The sequence below is a fragment of the Gobio gobio genome (genome assembly GCF_949357685.1).
Source record: "Gobio gobio genome assembly, chromosome: 4".
In the NCBI taxonomy this organism is placed as follows: Eukaryota; Metazoa; Chordata; class Actinopteri; order Cypriniformes; family Gobionidae; genus Gobio; species Gobio gobio.
In genome coordinates this window covers 31,287,627-31,308,128 of record NC_137100.1, presented here as the reverse complement: position 1 = coordinate 31,308,128, position 20,502 = coordinate 31,287,627, and the positions used below count along the sequence as shown (strand labels likewise).

The 20,502-nt window shown below is 38.2% G+C and overlaps 2 protein-coding genes across 7 annotated transcripts in view; one reads left to right on the top strand and one right to left on the bottom strand.

Annotated features, from left to right (window-relative positions):
• The window catches only part of LOC307125965 (uncharacterized protein), a 52,724-nt gene extending 49,546 nt beyond the window's left edge, over positions 1-3,178 (top strand). The window contains exons 14-16 of the mRNA XM_079816239.1: positions 658-758; positions 855-906; positions 987-3,178. Coding sequence (XP_079672365.1) covers positions 658-758; positions 855-906; positions 987-1,123 — 290 coding nt within the window. The 3' untranslated portion in view covers positions 1,124-3,178. The remainder of the gene's footprint in view (positions 1-657; positions 759-854; positions 907-986) is intronic.
• The window catches only part of rtkna (rhotekin a), a 91,990-nt gene continuing 74,504 nt past the window's right edge, over positions 3,017-20,502 (bottom strand). For 3 of the 6 annotated variants that reach the window (XM_079816243.1, XM_079816245.1, XM_079816244.1), the window contains exons 4-13: positions 20,133-20,186; positions 19,312-19,429; positions 17,827-18,051; positions 17,364-17,458; positions 16,425-16,531; positions 16,211-16,339; positions 9,638-9,803; positions 8,314-8,418; positions 7,709-7,799; positions 3,017-6,778 (exon numbers count right to left, since the gene is read on the bottom strand). In XM_079816243.1, the coding sequence (XP_079672369.1) occupies positions 6,772-6,778; positions 7,709-7,799; positions 8,314-8,418; positions 9,638-9,803; positions 16,211-16,339; positions 16,425-16,531; positions 17,364-17,458; positions 17,827-18,051; positions 19,312-19,429; positions 20,133-20,186 (1,097 nt within the window). In that variant the 3' untranslated portion in view covers positions 3,017-6,771. The remainder of the gene's footprint in view (positions 6,779-7,708; positions 7,800-8,313; positions 8,419-9,637; positions 9,804-16,210; positions 16,340-16,424; positions 16,532-17,363; positions 17,459-17,826; positions 18,052-19,311; positions 19,430-20,132; positions 20,187-20,502) is intronic. The other 3 variants (XM_079816242.1, XM_079816240.1, XM_079816241.1) reach the window with 1 other exon arrangement.

Genomic DNA, 20,502 nt, shown 5'->3' with positions numbered 1-20,502 from the left:
TGCTGCTTGCCAGTTAGCAAAAAGTGTGTGAATGGTTTTGCCATAGACATAATATATCTGTGGTTTTGGCAAGCACATAAATACTGTCTCTCCTTTTCTTCTGTGTGACAAGCGAGTGTCAGAAGCGTAAGTGCCGCAGCACCACCTTGTGTACCGGGAGCGCAACTACTGAATGTGCACGTTCACTCGGCGCATCGCCAGTGGAAATCGCTTGGGTGTGAACACTCAAGACGCGCCGAAAAACGTCACGAAAAACGCTGGTGATAAGCGCGTGCGATATTCGTCCCGGTGTGTACAGGCCTTAAGAAGGTGCATGTAAACGCACTCATTGTTTTAACCATGTATAACAGCCCTGCGTTACCCCACACATGTCTCTCATTAGCATTCACACAATGGCCTCGTTCAAATTTAATAAATTTGCGCATCCATGAACATGATTTCTGCCAGAGTCCATCAGATTCCTTTCCATCAGCTGTGGAGGTGAAGACGACAACTCCCATGATTCCACACTCATTAACGCCGTCATCAAGCTACGCCTTTTTGAATAAGCGATCTCTAGCGGCAAAACTTACATATTGTACCTTTGTTATCTAGTTTTGTTGTCTCTTGTTTGATAAATACATGAATGATGAGTTTACGCCTTGTTTTGTTTTTAAGAAGAGGATGTTGATGTATCTGAGCACAGCACACCTGAGCGGTTCTGTTACATGGTTAATCGTGAGGAGGAAGATATAGAGTTGGTGACTGAGAATGGTGAAGTACGTACTACACCATACATCATGACTTCATAATCAACCTTAATGTGATAAAACGTTTCAGCAGTACCTAAAACATGTTCTTCTTTCTTACTCTAGTCGTCTCCAGAAAGACTTCTGCGTGTGAGAGCGTTATATGACTACCAAGCAGGTTAGTGTTGCTTGCTTCAGCAGGAGTGTTGTGCAATGTGTCGTTTGAGATCTCCTTTGAAACGCCCCTGTTCTCCACAGAGGATGACACCGAGCTCTCTTTTGAACCTGGTGACATCATCAGTGATGTGGAAACAATCGACAAAGCGTGGTGGAGGGGCTCCAGCAAAGATGGACGCCAGGGTCTCTTTCCTGCTAACTTTGTAGAAACCATCTAAAGACTTTTCCTTTAAAGACGGTTCCTCTTCCCCCTTCTCTTTATACCAATTCTCAGGGACTAAGAACCGCAAAACCATGTACTCTGAGATTAAGAGTCACAGGAAAAGGGTTTGGAAGGGAAGCGTTCACAGGCACAACTCGGCCGTCGATTCCTTGCGTTCCAAAACAAGCAGCCAAAGTCAACAATGGAGGTTTTAATGATCATCAACTGCAAGATGGAGGAGGATTCTCACATGATGTGAGCTGAGAGACTGATTCAGTACAATTTTGGTTACAATTGTACACAAATTATCATTTTATTATTTACACATTACATCATTCATTATTTTACATACAGTTGTTACTGTTATCATTACTAAATGATACCAAAGGTGGTGGAGGTATCAACTGGAGAACAGCTTTCGGTTTCTATTCTGGCCTTCACGCATAAATCCAGCTTACAGTCACATAACAGTTGGCCCCGAGTATAGAACCTTTATTTTTTCAGAACTAGTACCGTCATAGTACCAGTATGAGACGTGTGGAGAATGTAGGTTATATAGTTGTAACATGCCATGTTTTTTTAAAAGCAGAGATGTGTTTCCAGCATTCTCAATGGTGTCATGCCTGCGAAGGTGTGCAGACAAAACAAAAGCTGTCATTAACGAGACCAAATGATGTGATCATAGCAGACACCTGAGAAATTGGTATTCAAACTAGCCAAACAGAGGGGATGAGCCACAACTGATGGCTCAAAACCCTGCTCTCCCAACATTGAAATTGTTGACGTTGTTTTAGTATATTTGAAAGCCAATGCAAATGAAAAATGGTTTTATCTTATAAGCAGATACCATATAACAGAACTTGTTAGCCATTGCATGCGTTTAAATGCTCTGAACCTTCTGTCAAAATGAAATTCTTCCATACACACTAGTACCGTTGTAAACTTTGGGGTCGGTAAGATTTAAAAACATTTTTTTTTTTAAAGAAGTCTCTTATGTTCACCAAGGCCGCATTTATTTGATCCAAAAATACAGTAAAAACTGTAATATTGGTAAATATTACAATTTAAAAAAATGTTTCTAATTAAATATATGTATATATGATGGCAAAGCGTCAATACTCCAGTCTTCAGTGTCACATGATCTTTCAGAAATCATTCTAATATGCTGATTTGGTGCTCAAGAAATGTTACTAATTGTAATACTAATTTTTTTTTTTTTCAGGATTCTTTAATGAATAGAAAGTTCATAAGAACAGCATTTATATTAAATAGAAATCTTTTATAACATTATAAATGTTTTTACTGTCACTTTGAATTCATTTAATGCATCCTTGGTGAATAAAAGTATTAATATCCTTACCCCAAACTTTTGAACGGTAGTGTATAACAAGACCCGTTGTGTAAATACTATCGAATACACATTGTTTTTCTATGTAATTTATTTATCTCTGACCACGAACATAGATATATTTCCTCCCAGAGAGTCTCCGTCTAACCCATTTAACTTGTGTAACCAGATTTCAGCAATAGGTACATTTTCAACTAACAAATTTCTTCTGTATTAATGCTGAAGATCATACAAGAACGTTTCATTTACTCTATGCTCTCTGTTAGTAATTTCTTATTGTAATAAATGATTAGGTTTCTGTTTTATTCACATTCTGCAGTAACGCTTGAATGTTTTTTTGATTTCTTGCACAGCCAGTATACTGCCTTCATACTGTTTTGAGTATCATAATCATCAAGAAACCATATTCAACATGTAATGCATGAGATCAAATTAAAGGGATTCACTTTACTGGGTCATAATGAGTTTACTCTTTTGAACATTTAGTCTAGTAAAATCAGCACGGCCAGAATTAAAGAGAATTACACATACACACACACACACACACACACAAAACTGTTTGCTGTTAATTTAGGTCTTTTTTTATTACAATAAATTGTTTTTGTACATGAATTTATTAGTGATTTGTCCAAAGACATGCAGACAACCTGCTGAAATGACACTTACCTCCAAGTTAACATTCAATGTTCTCTACAAAGATAGTTAGAGCTTTACTCGTCTGATAGAATGTCAATATAATTTTATTTATAACAAAAATTAATATGGTAAAATACAACTTTAATAAAAGCACAAAATGAAAATTACAAAACTTTACAATAACAAATAGTGTTTGAATGAATTTACAGTTTTAAATACACGTCAGTGGCCCTTTGAGAACTGTTAATTTTGTAGCATATAGTTACTAGGACAAAACTTTTCTCTACTACTTCTGAATTCAAGAGGAAAAGTAAGTCTTATTTATCTACACTTCCAACTTTATGAAATTTGTAATACACTACATGTAATCATTATAAAGAAAACATGTCTCCATCTGATTTTTTTTCTCTCAAATGAAATATAATACGCCTTATTAATAAGCCTTATTTTCAAGTTTTACGCAATTTCAATTGATAGTTATATTACATCAAATTGAATAATCCTTACCTATTATAAACCAAGCATTTTAAATAAATAAAAAATTAGGTAAAAAATAGAGCTTAATAAAAGATTTTGAATAAATGGAATGGACCATTTAGTTTGTGATTTGCATTCATAAATAAAAATTGTCGTTCTAAACCCAGTAAGACTTTCGTTCATCTTCAGAACATCTGTGAACTAACCCTTTAAGTTTAGGATTTATACAAAATGTTTTATTAATAATAAAATACTCTTTATTTATAATGTGTAAGGATTATTCCATTCAATTTGATGACATTTTACCAATAATTGAAATGTGTAAATCTTGAAAAAAAAGGCTTAAAACGTTTTTTAATGTATGTTTTCTGCAATACAGAAAAGTTATTAAACTTTATGTTTAATATTTTTATGGCAAGATGGACTGTAACTTCACTCCTGAGGTTTTACTGAAATCACAATAACAGTTATCCAACTAGACTTTAATTATTGTAAATATTGCTAATATAATAGTCTTCAAGCAAATACACAGTTTATCAGATCTGGAAGATGCGCTATGACACTGAAACACTCAGCAGTTAGAAGCACATGAAGTGATTGACAAAACTGGCCTGTAAGCCAACAAGGAAAAGGGAAATCTTAAAATAATGCATGTACCGCTTATGTAAACGAAATCTAGAATACACGATTAACTTTGAGCTGTTGTAGCTTTGCATAGTAGTGCCTTTGCAACCCTTCTCAACCAGACTACTGTTACTGCAATGGCTCAAAACAAAGCACCATTAAAAAAAAAGAAAACATTCCAACTATCAGCCATATTTCGTTGCTTCCGCTGAATACTGGTTAATGTGCATTCTGAATTTTTGAAACTTGTGGGGGTTCACATTTGCGGAGCGTGAAAAGGTATGTACAGTAATCCTGAGGTCATCACAGTCACAGGTATCGAATGGAGTCACACTATATCCCATCATTATAAACCTGAATACAGAGTCTTGAGATGTCTGGACCTTTGCATACATTTTGAAGCCATGCAAAGAAAATGTTATGAACTGTAACAGACAGAGTAGCAGATATTATACACAAAATGTGTATGTTAAAGATGCACTCAGTCATTTTTTCCTCAGTTAGGTGTCACAAAAAGAAATGATAGCCCCGTTAAAAAATATGCATCAAATCATGTACACTCGCATGAGATGAAGACTAGTAATATTAATATTCGCCTAACAAAAGCGGATTTATTTTATATGGAGTGGGTCACATCATGTGTTAAGATCACATGACCAGCAATATTACCGTGTATCACTTATCACAATATCACTTTAACTCGGTAACCCTCCTGTTATTTTACACTTTTGCCAAAGAATTACTCATAGCTGACTTAGCATTTCTGCAAATGAAAAATATATATTTGTGATGCAGAATCCACAAGATGTCAGTATATGTCCAAAGCAACCATTTATCACAACATCAACAAAAATGACTGAGTGCACCTTGAAAGAAAGTCAATTATTGGTAACATGGTGTGCTTAAGATACAGTGGTACAGGTGAAATTCATCAGCGTTCACCCAAAAACGACAATTCTGTCATAATTTACTCACATAAATAGTTTACCTGTATGACTTTCAGATGCACAAATGTTTTGAAGAATGTTGGTGACCATTGACTTCCATTGCATGGAAGAAAACATTTCTCAAAATATGTTCCACAGAGGAAACGAAGTAAAACAGGTTAATATTAGGTTTATTAATACTGTGTTTCCATTAAACATCCCACACTACCATTCAAATGTGCGGTCAGTAAGATTTCTTTGGAAAGATATTAATACTTTTATTCAGCATTAAATTGATCCAAACTTTCTATTCAGCAAATTGAATTCCTGAAAAAAATGTATCCGTTTCCACAAAAATATGAAGTATTATTCCACGTTGATAATAATAAGAAATGTTTCTTGAGCAGCAAATCATGAAGGATCATGTGACACTGAAGACCGGAGCAATGATGCTGAAAATTAAGCTGACATCACAGGAATAAATTACATTTTTGATCAAATAAATGTGGCCTTGGTGAGAATAAGACAAATAAGAATAATATGAAAATATCTCATGACCCCAAACTTTTGAATGGTAGTGTATGGCATTATAGCCTTTATGAATACTTGAGAGAGACTTGAGCCTAACAGCACCTTCTAAAATAAATTATATATCTAAAATGATAAAATACATTTTCAGATCTTACAACACCAGGACAACTGCTTCAGTCCAGTCGTAAACCACTGTATCAGGAACCTCTCACATAAAAACACAACACTCTCCAAAGATCCAGAAAAATGGCCATTTCATGCAGAGACCATGTGTAATGCTATATATATTATGGTGTATTATGTATCTTAATAATATTCAGTTCCCATTGTGGAAGCTCCTTTAAAAGGCAGAAGAAAAGGTTAATGTTGCATGTTGCTCTCCCTGTTATTATGTAAAAAGAATGCAATGACAGATGTTGAGCAAACATGACCTCAGGAGGTATTCCAGTTTTTTTTTTTTTCCAGGGGGACACAGGAAGTTGTGATAGTAACCAGAGGAAGTGTGACAGCTACACCTGACTCTGCAGCCAGTTCCTGGGGTCGAGCTTGGCTCTCAGGTTCCTCAGGCTGCGGCGAGCGCTGGACGGTCTAGAGAAGCCCAGGTCCGACTCTTGACTGTTGCTGCCCTCACTGGAGCTGCTGCTGGAAGTGGAACTGGAGCAGGACAGAGCAGTCTGAGCGGGGCGAGGGGACACAGAGCCGGTGGTGGGCGGCTGACAGGCGCACCGGAAACCGCCGTAGCCCCGACCGCGCAAAGTGGAGAGCTTGGCGTCCAGGGAGAGTGTACGTGGGCGGAAGTGACCGGAGGAGGAAGAGGTGTCGGGGGACCATGCCTGGCGGAAGCAGGGGCTGACGCTGGCGGGACTGTCGCTGTCTGAGGTCAGACTGGCGTTGGAGGAGAGAACGCCAGGTGAGCGGTGGCAGCGTGGGCTGCGGGGCTGGCGGCTGTGCAGGCGAGGGCTAGGCGAGTGGGGTGGCAGGTGCTGGCGGTTGAGGGGGGTTCGCGGGGGATCTTCAAACAAGGACATCCAGTGAGGTGGAGATTGGAGCTGGGTCCTCAGCTCAAACTCTTCAATACGACGCGCCAGGATGTCAGTGACCGTTCCAATGTCGTCAGAGGTGTCAATAACTGTGACAGAAGAGAAACAATGAAAACCTGTTTCTAAAAAAAGATGCAGAAATTGAAGTTGCCTGACTCTTGGGACGACACTAGCAGTCTATTTGCAGCCGCATGCTTAATTTACATAGTCGTTCGAGAACATCCTCAACATCCAACATTTTATATTATTACTCTCAGTAAGTGGGGCGGGTTTTTGTAACTTTTGACCACTGAGCTTCTTCTCACACTAAAATACTGACAAACTGGAATGTTGGAAAAGTTGGAATCTGATTTAATCTAAGCTTAAAATAAAATAATATCATATCATATAATATAGTTCATATAATATAAAAATAAAGTAAATTAATTATAAAATGAGTAAAAATGAAAGCAATAAAATATAAGATTATTTTGTTATATAGCTAATGTGTACAAAAATTGAAAACAATAATAAAATAAAAAAACATTAAATAAACTGGTAAAAAAATAATAATACCGTCTCAGTCTTACTTGTACTCATTTACTTTATAAATGTATTTTAATGTTATATTTTCACTTTTTTAAATAAAATAAATGATTGAAATAAAATAAGTAAGATTAAAATAATGTAAGTGAAATAAAGTAATTTTGTTCAAATAAAATGTTATCAAGTTATATTTTTACTCGTTTTATTTTAACATTTGATATACCCACTTGGAATTGCTCCATTTATTATTGTTATATTTTTTACTTTTTAGAATAAAATTGTTGAAATAAAATAAGTCAAATTAAACAGAAGGTGTTATCTAATAATAATAATAATAATAATAATAACAATAATAAAATCTATTCATTAAAAGTAAAAAAGGATAGAACCACATTTGAAATCTTGTTTAAAAAAAGTTTGGGAAGACGTGGGCCAGTAGCTTCTTATGTGGGTAGAAGGTGAGGTCAGGTAACTTCTCAGCACAGTTACTTCACCTGTCATTGTAATAGGAGGAGAGCAGAGCTCGGATCTCAGCAGAGACAGCGTTATCCTGCAGCAAAAGCCCCTCACCGGATGCAGGGGCCACTGAGGGGGTGTGGCAGCAAAATGCACCGGGGTGTGGGGAGGGCACGGGGAATGAGTGTTTATATAGCAACCAAATAATGGTTCAGGGGTTGGCGAATGAATGGAATGGATGTTTGGATCAAAGGCGTGAAACCAGGAATTCATTCAAGAGTGTGTGAAAAATCAATAGTGAGGAACAAAGGGAAAGAGGAGGGGGAAAACAGACAAGAAAACATCAGCGAAGAGATAGACATAAAAAGCACAGAGAAAATAAGACGGAGAGAGAGAGAGAGAGAGAAAAGACTGTCAGTTTGTCAGAAAACAGCAGATTTCTCATTTGGCAGTTAAAAGGAGATAAATTGATTACGAGAAAGACTCAGATCTGACAGAGGACTAGGACATGCAGTTCAATCCACTCATCATCGTTAGACTCGTATCTGCGTTATTCATGACAGGAAATCCTGCTTGTGCAATCCTGCTTTTTTGTGAAATAAACCTCTGTAAATGTGTTTAAACGGTGTCTGAACGCACTCACCCATCTCATGGTACAGGGAGCCCTGCTTCGGCGTGACTATGGCAGGCTTGCGTGGTGAGGGCAGCTCGATCTTCATCAGGTCGTCACAGCACTGCCTCCACTGGCCTGTGGAGGGCGCAAGTGGCTTATATTACTTGGCAGAAGAATTATTTATTGCAATTACAATTATTAAGTTCTTACTTTGTTGTAAGAATTTTGCAAGAGTGCCAATCAGATAGAATAGGATCGCAATAAAGACTAAAATATACATTTTGATTAAATATACAAAATATTTGTTGTTGAACAATAAATGTATCATTTTAAACCTACAAGCAAGTGTATTTTTATGATAACAGTAACTGTAAATTGAATATTGGGGTAAAAAAATAGCCTAATATAGGCTAATTAGTCTGTGCTTTGTTTTTATTTATTTTCTTTTTTTCATTAGTGAATTTCACTTTTTATTTTTAGATTGTAATGTTACAATGTTAGAATCTAATGTCATTTGACACTTTTTTGCACATATTTAGCATAGACTACATGGTTATATCCACTATATTTGTTTTCATAGCCTTCAATATGAACATTTTGTGTAGGACAACATTGTGTAGGATCATAGGATGTGAAATAAGATTTTTTTTTATTTTTTATAAATACATCATTTTCAAAATCAAAATAGAAAAATGTAGAAAATACAGAGATATAAACTGTATATCGCCATTCAGCCAAAAAATACTGAGATATGATTTTTTTTTTGTCCATATTGCCCAGCCCTAATACAAGCAAGAGTTAATTGTTAGTCGCCAGCCGCACACCAGTTCCAGACAATGACATTCAAAACTAACATTACAACAACAGCATAATTGGTTCTGGGAAACATAGCAAAACCAATGTTACTCATGTATGGAGCGGAAAAAATGCAACCCCATTTTCAGGCAATCTCACATAGGTCTCTCCAGCGCTGGAAAACTTTTCTAATATAAATGCAGATCCTGAAGCCCTTGCCTGATCATAACCCCCTTTTTCCCCTTCCCCTAATCCTATGATATTTTCTCTTTTGTAATGTCTCTCACCTATCTCTTTCTACAGTCTTTCTTAAAATCTCCCTCTTGCTCATTCTTTCTCAACCATCGTGACTATATACGCCCCCTTCTGCTGATTGGCTACAAGTGTGTTGTGCTGCTCGGTTTGACCCACTTCTTTTGAAAATCGCTTATTACACACCTTTAAGGGATTTTTGCACAGTAATGTTCATCTCTTGCGGCTTATGGTTTTAGAATAAACTGGTCACTTAATGCAAGATATGATTTATTTTAGTAAGTTGACATGTTGTTCATGTACTCACTCATATCATAGAACTGTTGCCAGAATGCCTCCATCCAGTGCTGAGTGTCCTCTCTGCTGTCCGCTGCTAGTGTGTGTGTCACCTCCTCTCCTCCATACTGGTTAGTGATACAGATATTCTGCGCCTTGCTGTGAGGGTCCTTCTCTGCAGCTCTTATTCTTGTCTCCTGAAATAGAGGCACATGAAAACAACACGTTATAAACTATAAATTATATAATGTATATTATAAACAGTATCGGTCAGAAGTTTGGGGTCAGTAAGATTTTTTCTTCCTTGCTAAAGTTTTTATTTCTTTCGAATAATAATAAAACAATTCTTACCCAACTTACCCCAAACTTTTGAATGTTAGCATATATTTTAGTATACAGTGGGGCAAAAAAGTATTTAGTCAGCCACCAATTGTGCAAGTTCTCCCACTTAAAAAGATGAGAGAGGCCTGTAATTTTCATCATAGGTACACTTCAACTATGAGAGACAGAATGAGAAAAAAATCCAGAAAAACCACATTGTCTGATTTTTAAAGATTTTATTTGCAAATTATGGTGGAAAATCTCAAGTTGTTCCAAACCTGTATGAGTTTTTTTTCTTCTGCTGAAGACAAAAGAAGATATTTTGAAGAATGTTTGTAACCAAGCAGATAGAGCAACCATTGACTGCCATAGTATCCCCCCCCCCCCCCCCCCCCTACTATGGTAGTCAATGGTTGCTCTATCTGCTTGGTTACAAACATTCTTCAAAATATCTTCTTTTGTCTTCAGCAGAAGAAAAAAGCTCATACAGGATTGGAACAACTTGAGGGTGAGTAAATGATGACAGAATTTTCCTTTTTGGGTGAACTATCCCTTTAATGGCACCTGTTTGAGCTTGTTATCAATATAAAAGACAGCTGTCCACAACCTCAAACAGTCAGACTCCAAACTCCACTATGGCCAAGACCAAAGAGAATTACGATATATATAACATTGATATATAAGTGATCACCCGGATTTAGCTCTACCAATATTGTATTTATATAAAGCGTTCACAGGCAAATTTGCTTTGTTTTCCCCAGGCGTCGAAATCAGGAATATAAATGTTAGGAAATAGGGCTGCACGATATGAGGAAAAGCTGCGATGTGCGATAACATTGTTTAATATTGCGATGACGATATGACTTGCGATAAATATTCAAATGTGAATGTTAGCTATACTGTTCCCATGTCTTAGTGCTTTAATAGGTCGTGTTCAGTGTTGGGCAGTAAAGGAATACATGTACCGGCATTACGTATTCAGAATACATATTATGAGTAACTGTATTCCGTTACAGTTAGAATTTAAATAGTTGATATTTAGAATACAGTTACATTGTTGAAATCAATGGATAACATTAACCATACTTCTCTGTTTCATGAGTTTATTTACTCTCTAAATAAATTAAGGCAACTCAATGCATTTCTCAGAACGCCCCAATATGAAAACGAAAAAATGCAGTTTGCGTGATCAGTCACAATGGAGTCGGAAGAGGAGCAGCGGGAGCTAGAGGTAGAGATGGAGCCAGAACAACAGAGCCAGGGCAAGAAATCGTTTCTATCTTGGAAATTCAAACAGCATTTCATATTAAAGAAAGAGAAGGGATAATGAAATATAACACGGCAGTGCAACTGTGCAGTGCCGCGGTGGTTGGGGTGGCGACTATACACGCACGCACGCCAATATATTTTTTTTATATAGCCTATTATATATATAAATTTGTTATATAGTCGTTAAATATATTATTTGTTTATGTTTTTTATTTTCAAAATGTAGGCGATTTAATTGAGATTGACGTGTATATATATATATATACACGTCAATGTATAGCTCATCGTGGACTTCAGGAAGGAGTCAAGAGGCACACACAACACCATCCACATCAATGGAATGGCTGTTGAGCGTGTCTCCAGTTTCAAGTTCCTGGGGACCCACATCTCGGCGGACATGTCGTGGACGACCAACACCTCCAGCCTGGTCAAGAAGGCTCACCAGCGCCTCTTCTTCCTGAGGACACTGAGGAAGAATCAGCTTTCCTCGGCTATCCTGGTGAACTTCTATCGCTGCGCAATAGAAAGCATCCTGACCAACTGTGTGGCAGTGTGGTATGGGAGCTGCTCTGTTGCGGAGCGCAAGGCACTGCAGCGGGTGGTGAAAACTGCCCAGCGCATCACAGGGACTCCACTACCTGCCATCGAGCACATCCAGAGGAAACGCTGTCTGCATCGAGCTCGCAGCATCCTCAAGGACTCCTCTCACCCAGCCCACAGACTGTTTTCCCTCCTGCCCTCCGGCAGGCGTTTCAGGATCCACCGGACCAGGACCAGCAGACTAAAGAACAGTTTTTTCCCCAGAGCTGTCTCTTTACTGAACTCAAACCCCCGTTGATCCACTCCCCTCATATACTGATAACTCTCCTACCTCACATCCACCTTCACTTTGTTATTTGCACTACCGACTGTTTATTACAGTCACAACTGTTTACTTATTCATTTTGCACTACCATACCTTAACTGTTTTATGCTCATTTGCACTGCCGACTGTTATTTACAGTACCTACTGTTTACATTTGCATTTTGCACCGTACTTCTAACTGTAATATGCAATCACTTTCCACTGCACTTAACACTTTTTTTTTTCCGGATAGCTTCTGTCCATAATTTATTGCACTACCTTAATCCACTGCCATATTCCTCATTTTAGCCTAACATATCATTGTATACCTCTATCTGTAAAATTCTGTTTATAGTAATAGCCATCTGTATATTATATTACATATCCACCTGTAAATTCTGTTTATAGTAATAACCATCTGTATATTATTCACTGTACATATTCACCTGTAAATTCTGTTTATAGTAATAACCATCTCTCTATTTATAGATATATTTATATATACTCAGTACATATCCATGCCCTGCACTTATGCAAACGTTGTATATCCTGCACTTGCTGCTATTGCACTTCTGGTTAGACCTAAACTGCATTTCGTTGCCTTGTACTTGTACTTGTGTAATGACAATAAAGTTGATTCTAATCTAATCTAATCTATATATAGGCTACCTCAATTAAATAGCCTACATTTTGAAAAAAAAAAATAAAAAAAAAATTATATATATATATATATATAAGGCTCAAACATGCGTGTTTATTTTAGTACGCCTACTTCCGTCAGTGAAACAACAAACTACAGTCTGTAAAACATTTAAATAAATATCTGTAAGTAATCGAAATATAAATAGTACAAGTTAAATATTAGTTAAAGAAAAAATGTGTTTATATTTCCTCACAGACGTGCGTCATGCCTCTTTGCGCTGAAAGGGAAGACACGAGCAGGAAAGAAGCATCGTTTTCTAAGATCTTAAAGGGTTAGTTCACCCAAAAATGAAAATTCTGTCATTAATTACTTACCCTCATGTCGTTCGACACCTGTCAGACCTCCGTTCATCTTCGGAACACAAATTAAGATATTTTTGTTGAAATCTGATGGCTCTGAAAGGCCTCCATTGGCACAATGGCACTTTACACTCTCAAGATCCTTAAAAGGTTCTAAAGACGTCGTTACAAAGTCCATCTCATTACAGTGATTCTAAAATAACTTTATGAATCGGCGACAATAGTTTTTGTGCGCAAAAAAACCCTAAATAACGACTTACATAGTGATGACGATTTCAAAACACGGCCTCATGAAGCTTCGAAGCGTTATGAATCAGTGAGCAGAATCAGCAGTTTGAATCGCCAAATTTCAGCAGTTTGGCGGTTTGACACGCGATCCAAATCATCATTCGACTCACTGATTCATAACGCTTTGAAGCTTCATGAGGCCGTGTTTTGAAATCGTCATCACTATGTAAGTCGTTATTTAGGGTTTTTTTGCGCACAAAAACTATTGTCGCCGATTCATAAAGTTATTTTAGAACCACTGTAGTGAGATGGACTTTGCAACAACGTCTTTAGTGTCTTTTAAGGGTCTTGAGAGTGTAACGTGCCATTGAGCCAATGGAGGACTTTCAGAGCCATCAGATTTCAACTAAAATATCTTCATTTCAGTTCCGAAGATGAAGGGAGGTCTGACGGGTGTTGAACGACGTGAGGGTGAGTAATTAATGACAGATTTTTCATTTTTGGGTGAACTTACCCTTTAATGTTTTCTCCTGATGTTCCAAAACTGATCGGCTACTTGTAGTAAAATGTGAAGAACCAAATTATCTTCCGCAGGGTCAAGAACTGATAATGTGTTTGATAATGCGCTGTGAGAGAAAGCAAAACAAAAAATCTCCGGCGTGTATGAAGTAGCCTATGCTATAGGCTACACATGAACTTGACCAAGTCTAATAGCAAGCACAAACTGTGCTAAATAAAGTAAAGTTTGAAGTAAAATGTATCTGTCCTACTCCGTTTTCTACTTTACCACAGTAAATGATGAGAATATAGCCCAAGCCTGCAGTGCTCCTGTCAGAAATTTAAGCTTCTGCGCCTCGATCGCCCCCCGGTGGCTGGTCCCAGTATAGCTCCTAAACCCCACCCCTCCATGTATTTGAATGGACGCGAGACACACTAAACAATTCAAATACACTTCAAATAATTGTTTCCTAAAGATGGTTTCTGTCATTTTAGGCAGTTTTTATTACGATAATTTAATTTCAAGTGTTCATTTTTTAAATAAGTTTAGTTTTAGTGAGTTATTTGATGCTATAAAAACGGGGGGTGTGACGTCATGATTGACAGCTGAGATTGACGGCTTCTCTGAGTGAAGTTGTCACTGAGGCACTAACGGACTTTTTTCGGGATTTTTGGGAGGAGATTGGAGCTTTAGCTTTAATTTCTACATTTCCATAACTGTTTATTTCACACCAACACAATGAATTATTCTGCATCTGCGACAGTGTGGGCGGGCTTTTGATAATCGCGCCTCTACTTCCTGTTCTCTACTGCGCAACTCCGGTCCCGAGATCGCTACTGCGCAGACTCGGTCACAAGATGTCAGCGCCGTGAGCGGGCCTATGAAAGCTTCAACTATGGTCAGCGGAAGTCAATGAAGTCGCGTCGTCCATATTTTTTTACGGTCTATGATATAGCCTAGGCTCCTAAATTAATCAAACAAGGAAGACACGTTTAATCCCCTGTGAGAGACGTAAATGAGGATTTGGGGAAACAAATAAGAGATTCCATGTCCAGTAGAATAAAATGGAGTAAGCCTAAACCTATAGTTAAATTCGAGGAAAATCGTGTGACCAGATAGCAAAACGCAAGCAATCTTAAAATTGTCTCACCACACAAAGCTTCCTCTCTCGTTCGGCATGAATCCTTATGTTTCCATTGCTGCGATGTAACATTTAATTGCAAACCTATTATTTATTTTGTAAATGAAGCTTTGTGCTTCACTCGTGTCATTAATATTCACGTAAAACAGCATTCACAAACAAAAAAAGGTGTTTTGGCCGACCACCGCCGCTGCTCCCTGCTTAGTTGACGTGCAACTTTACATTCTCCTATGCGCTGATTTACCAGCCCAAGCGCTGTTGGCCCCGTTGAAGGCAGCTAAATATTTTATAATATATGTTTAGTAAGCAGGATTTGATGGCCGCATTCCTAGACTTATAAAATGCAATTCAAAGTGGAAGTAATCCAAGTATTCAGAATACGTTACTCAGATTGGCGCATGTAATAAATTGTTTTCCCTTATTCACCGTGTCAGGCTGTCGGTTGCGATGTGTTCATCGCGCGAGTTCATATCGCGATGACGATGAAAATTCGATGTATCGTTCAGCCCTAGGAAACACGATTTATGGCTGCATGTCAATATCCATGGATCACTGGATCTTTGGTAAGTTGTAAGGAATACTATATGGAGTACAAACCTTGGTTTAAACTCATAACCGTTTGTTTTAATCGCGTTTTCGCAGTTTCCCCATATTAAATCCAGTCATGCTAGGCTACAGTCATGCAGCAGCTCTTCCGAATAAACAGTCTGATGTATTTTATTTTGCTACAATGACTAGTTGACTATATATTACAGGTTACATTACATTTCTCTAAAGGATACAGTGTAAATTATTAGTTTTTAAAACTTTTCTTTTAAAACATTAGTAACTATGCAGTTATGCATAAAGTTTTTGTTTGAAGTCAGATGATATAATCCTGTAATACTTAAACTGTAGAAAAAGCTTGTTTTGCAGTAATTTGAATTGAAACCAGTAGGTGGCAGCAGAGCACAAGTAAAGCGTCTGGCAAACGCAGCAGTCACCTGAGAGCTGAGGAATGTGCAGTCTCACAGTGCAGCTCTCAGATGTTAAAACAAGCTCTTTGTGCTCATGACACACAGCTCTCTAGGGGCACTGAAAGATAGAGACCCAGTGCACGCCAAACAAAAAGTCTTTTCATGACAACTGACAATGAAAGAAACATCTTTCTAAATAACCAGAGAAAGCATTTGAAAGAATTCTTTCATGAAAAGCACAATGGAGAAATATCTCGTGATATTTCTAAAAGCAGAACAATGACCCTGATATCGTGCATAAACGAGCATGCTTAAAATTCCCAGAGTGACTGAATGTGGCTTACTTTGTTAATACCAATAGTTAAGACGGGCTCCACACTGGCCTCCATGTCCTCTTTTTGATGATAACAGAAGAGATTTGTTCCTTTTAAAACACCATAGACATTTGTCCAGCCTTGTGGCTCACCTCCGAGCTTAAGAGAAAGGAAGGAGAACATTAGCAAAAGAAAACTGAAGTGGGTAAAAATGATATTCTGAGTGAGTGTGTTTCCTACAGACCTTTACTCTTAGACAGCCACTCATCATCTGCTGTGTCATACAGTGAGGTTGAGCTGCCAGACGACAACATACACTGCCATACAGAGGAAGCCAGTACGAACACTCCTCTAAAGAGAGAGAGAGACAAAATGAGACGGTAATGACACTGAGAGAATGGTAAAAGAATGCGTGATCTTACAAAGTTAGAAACTGTATTTTGAAACCCAGTAAACAAGCTATTTAAATGACGTCATGTTTTGCACCCTATAGTTTTAGTACATATTTTACAGCAAACTAAACTATCATCTGCGAGAGTGAGAAGCCCACACTCAGGCTGTAAGACTGTCTGCAGTAACTCCTCAGACATAAAGACGGCTATAAGCGCCTCTTATTGGCCCTTCACACACAACGACTGGCCATCTAGAGTAGTTTATGAGCAAGACCCTAACACAATAAATCTGACAGACGTCGACAGCACACACACACACACACACACACACACACACACACACACACACACACACACACACACACACACACACACACACACACACACACACACACACACACACACACACACACACACACACACACACACACACGAGCTCTGCAGGCCTGTATGTGATTGATTACCTGCAATGTGAGGGAAAACTATCATGTCATAAAACAAATGTGCTGTAAATAAAATCCCAGAAGCACTTGATGACTGAACTTAGACGTTGCAATCTCTTTATCAGATAAAGCATCTTCTTTAGTCACTTTTATCAAAAACCTAAATGAAGTAAAATATCAAATTCTAATATCAAATTACATATCATTATAATATCAAAAGTAAAAAATAAAAGATAAAATACAGTAATGTTGTGCCTGACAGTATTTTGATGGGGTTTCCCCCCCAAAATAAAGAAGTTTCTGGCTAAAAGTTTTAAAAAGGCAGTGATAGAAAGATATGCAGCTCACCGTTTCCTGTGATGGCGAGGTCATGTGTGCGGAAGCTGTCCTGGACGTGAGAGAGATTGAGGGTCGTGTGAGCCAAAAGATGATATTTGGGCCCCCTGTAATCACATAAAATAGGGAACATGCGAACATATTTAAACTAGGACTATCAAATAGAAAAGTAATTGAATGTATTACTTGATAGGCTGATTAATTAATCAAATTAATTGTGAATAAATAAATGACATTTTAAAAGTTATTTTCACATTTTTAATATTACTATTTTTATTGTATTTTAGATCAGATGAAGGCAGCCTTGGAGAGCATAAGAGACATTCAGAAACCTAAATCTACCCGACTCCAAACTATTGGACAGTATTGTCTTATCATCAAGTCTATCACTGGCTTACATTCCACAGCAAGCCTTTTTGCGTTTTGTTTCAGGTTCAGCAGCAGCATGTGTGAGTGTGTGCGTCTACACACTTACGGTACAGAGGGCACAGGCAGCAGGATTGTCGCTCCTCCACCATTGCTGGTGGGACTGCAGGCTCCAGGCTCCAAGCCCGCCTTCATTTTCTTTCCCGCTGACCTGCCTAGAGACGAGCTCAGCTTGCTGGCCAGCTTCCGCGGTGTGCTGCCTGCTGAGTAGTCCTCCTCTGAACAACAGCTATACAGCTCCACACGCAGCTCGAACCCTGGGCTGGCCTCATTACTTCACACAGGAAACACAGCATTAATGAAGCACTTATTTCTACACATATTTGATATCAATAGAGTGGGTTCTCGCACATCAAGCAAGCATGCTTGAGTCTCCATTTATCTTAACTGTTGTGTGAGTTGATGAATGTTTATATGTGAATAAAAGCCTGAATTAAATTTGTTCATCATTTAAAGCGATCGTGACTCTTCAGAAAATGTGGACTAAACCACTCCATTCATATGGGTCTATTTATGAACTTATTGAAGAGTCAAAGTGGTAGTTGCGTATAGCTGTGTATGGATTGACATATGGATATTAAAAATCTCTTCATTCAATTCTTACGGATTTGGAATGACATGAGGGTGAGTAAATGATGACAGAATTAAAATTTTTGGTTGAACTAACCTTTTTAACCCACCCTTAATGGAACTGTATGTCGGATTGTGGCCAAAACTGGTACTGCAATCACTTTCAAATGACTGTAGAGCAGTGTATCCCATAACACCCTCCCCCCTGACTCGAGGTTGCATGATAGGCTGCAGGATCCAGCAGGAATGTAGGCTGCTACAAGGAGCTTCCAATGGCAAGTGGCGAGTCCTACACAGTAAGTTTTTCTTTCTTTCTGTTAATTATGTTTATGCTTCATGAGAGATGTTTTGTGAAGTAATTATGTATCGCAAAAATTAACTGATGGCGATTGGTAAAACCTTAACCAGATTAGCTTGCAACCCGGATGCCTAAACACTACTGACTTCGTGATTGGTAGATAGGTGGAGGGTGGCGCTTCAGGCCAAAACACAACATGTCAACATCAACATCAGTTGAGGGCTGCAACTTCAACTTTTAAATGACAATATTCTGGCCGGACTACTGTTGTCAGTGATATAAGTATTTGAAATTAACATGATTTCTTAATGTCTAGTGACATATCAGGGCCATTTTATGATTAATTGAAATACATTTCTTACATACAGTTCCTTTAAAACTACCCACACCACCAAACCTGTCCCTAACCTTAACCATATCCCACCTCAATAGCAGCACGTGTTTTGCAATACAACAAGAACACAATTAGTACATTGTACGTACGTTTTTATGTAAGTACATAGTAGTTAAATACACCTAATATGAAGTGTAACCAAGTGCTTTATTTATCCATGTGTACAGTTTATACAGACTATGAACATTAGAAGGTTGCACAAAGAGTAAACACTATATGGGTGGAATAAATGTCCAGTTAAACAGATAAAACAACAAAACATGCACGCTCACAAGACAATTGTGTTGTCAAAGCAGATGTCTGTCAGTGTCCGGTCGACCATCACCATGTCTGTGTCAAAGATCTCGCCACCCAACTGCAGCAGACAGAACACAGCACACCGATGCAGCTCTAAAGAAACAAACAAAGACATTTACCGTACATCATGATTTATATGTAGCAGTCACACCTGTTGTAATGTCTTCCCCAATGTAGCTGCAGGTTTGGCCCAGTGCCTGTAAAATCCCCCAAAGCAGCTCATTCAGGAAACATTTACTACTGCACCTGTGTGTGTGCTGTCCTGCTGTTTCCAGCTTAGGGCAACATTAGTATCTGTGTAATTTTTTCCCCCTGTACAAATTGTAGAACATGAATAATTGTGGCACAACCAGTCCTAAACGTTCTTGCCCTAATCCTTTTGATGGCTTTTCAAATATATGTTCCTATTAACAGGATAAAGCACATATAAAAGCTTTCCCATGAGAGAATAGCACGAGCATGTGGGTTCCTGTGTCACATTCATCAACATAATGTCACCTCTGTCAGCTGCTCTAAGCACCTTAGGTGAAACTACATTAGTCACTGTTGTCTAGAAAAAGGTTTCCAATACCAGTAATAATATTCTGTTCACCCAGAGGGCTTTGCTGGGCCTGAACGCTTCATAAATAAATGTGTTTTTCGTTATCGTGGTAATGCATATACTGAATGCACAATATACTTGAGCAGTATTTCCCATTGTGCGTGTGTGTGATATTCAAAGGATTACTAAACAACATGCAGTGTTATTACATAACATAACCTGCATATCAAAGTGAAGACGAAAAACAGATCTTACCTCCTTTATTCTTAAAATACTCTGTGTCTTTCCACATTAGAGGTATCCGGAGATCTGCAACACAGAGGAGTCAAGAGGTCAGAGAGAAACAGGTTATAACACACACACTCAGTGTCACGAACAGCTGAGAGCAAAAATGGCTGGCTGTCACTCCATGTCAATCAACAGAAAAATACATTCGAAACACACATCTGGTATTTTATGCCATGCTGCCATTATCATACTGGCCCATCCAACATCCCGGATGTGCCTTTCTATCAAGATCTGTGTAATCCAGCTTGTTAATAACAGCAGAACTTCATTTAATTAATAGGAAGAGGCTGTTAGGAACCAATTAATAGGGTACTGAATGCAGATGATGGACAGCACA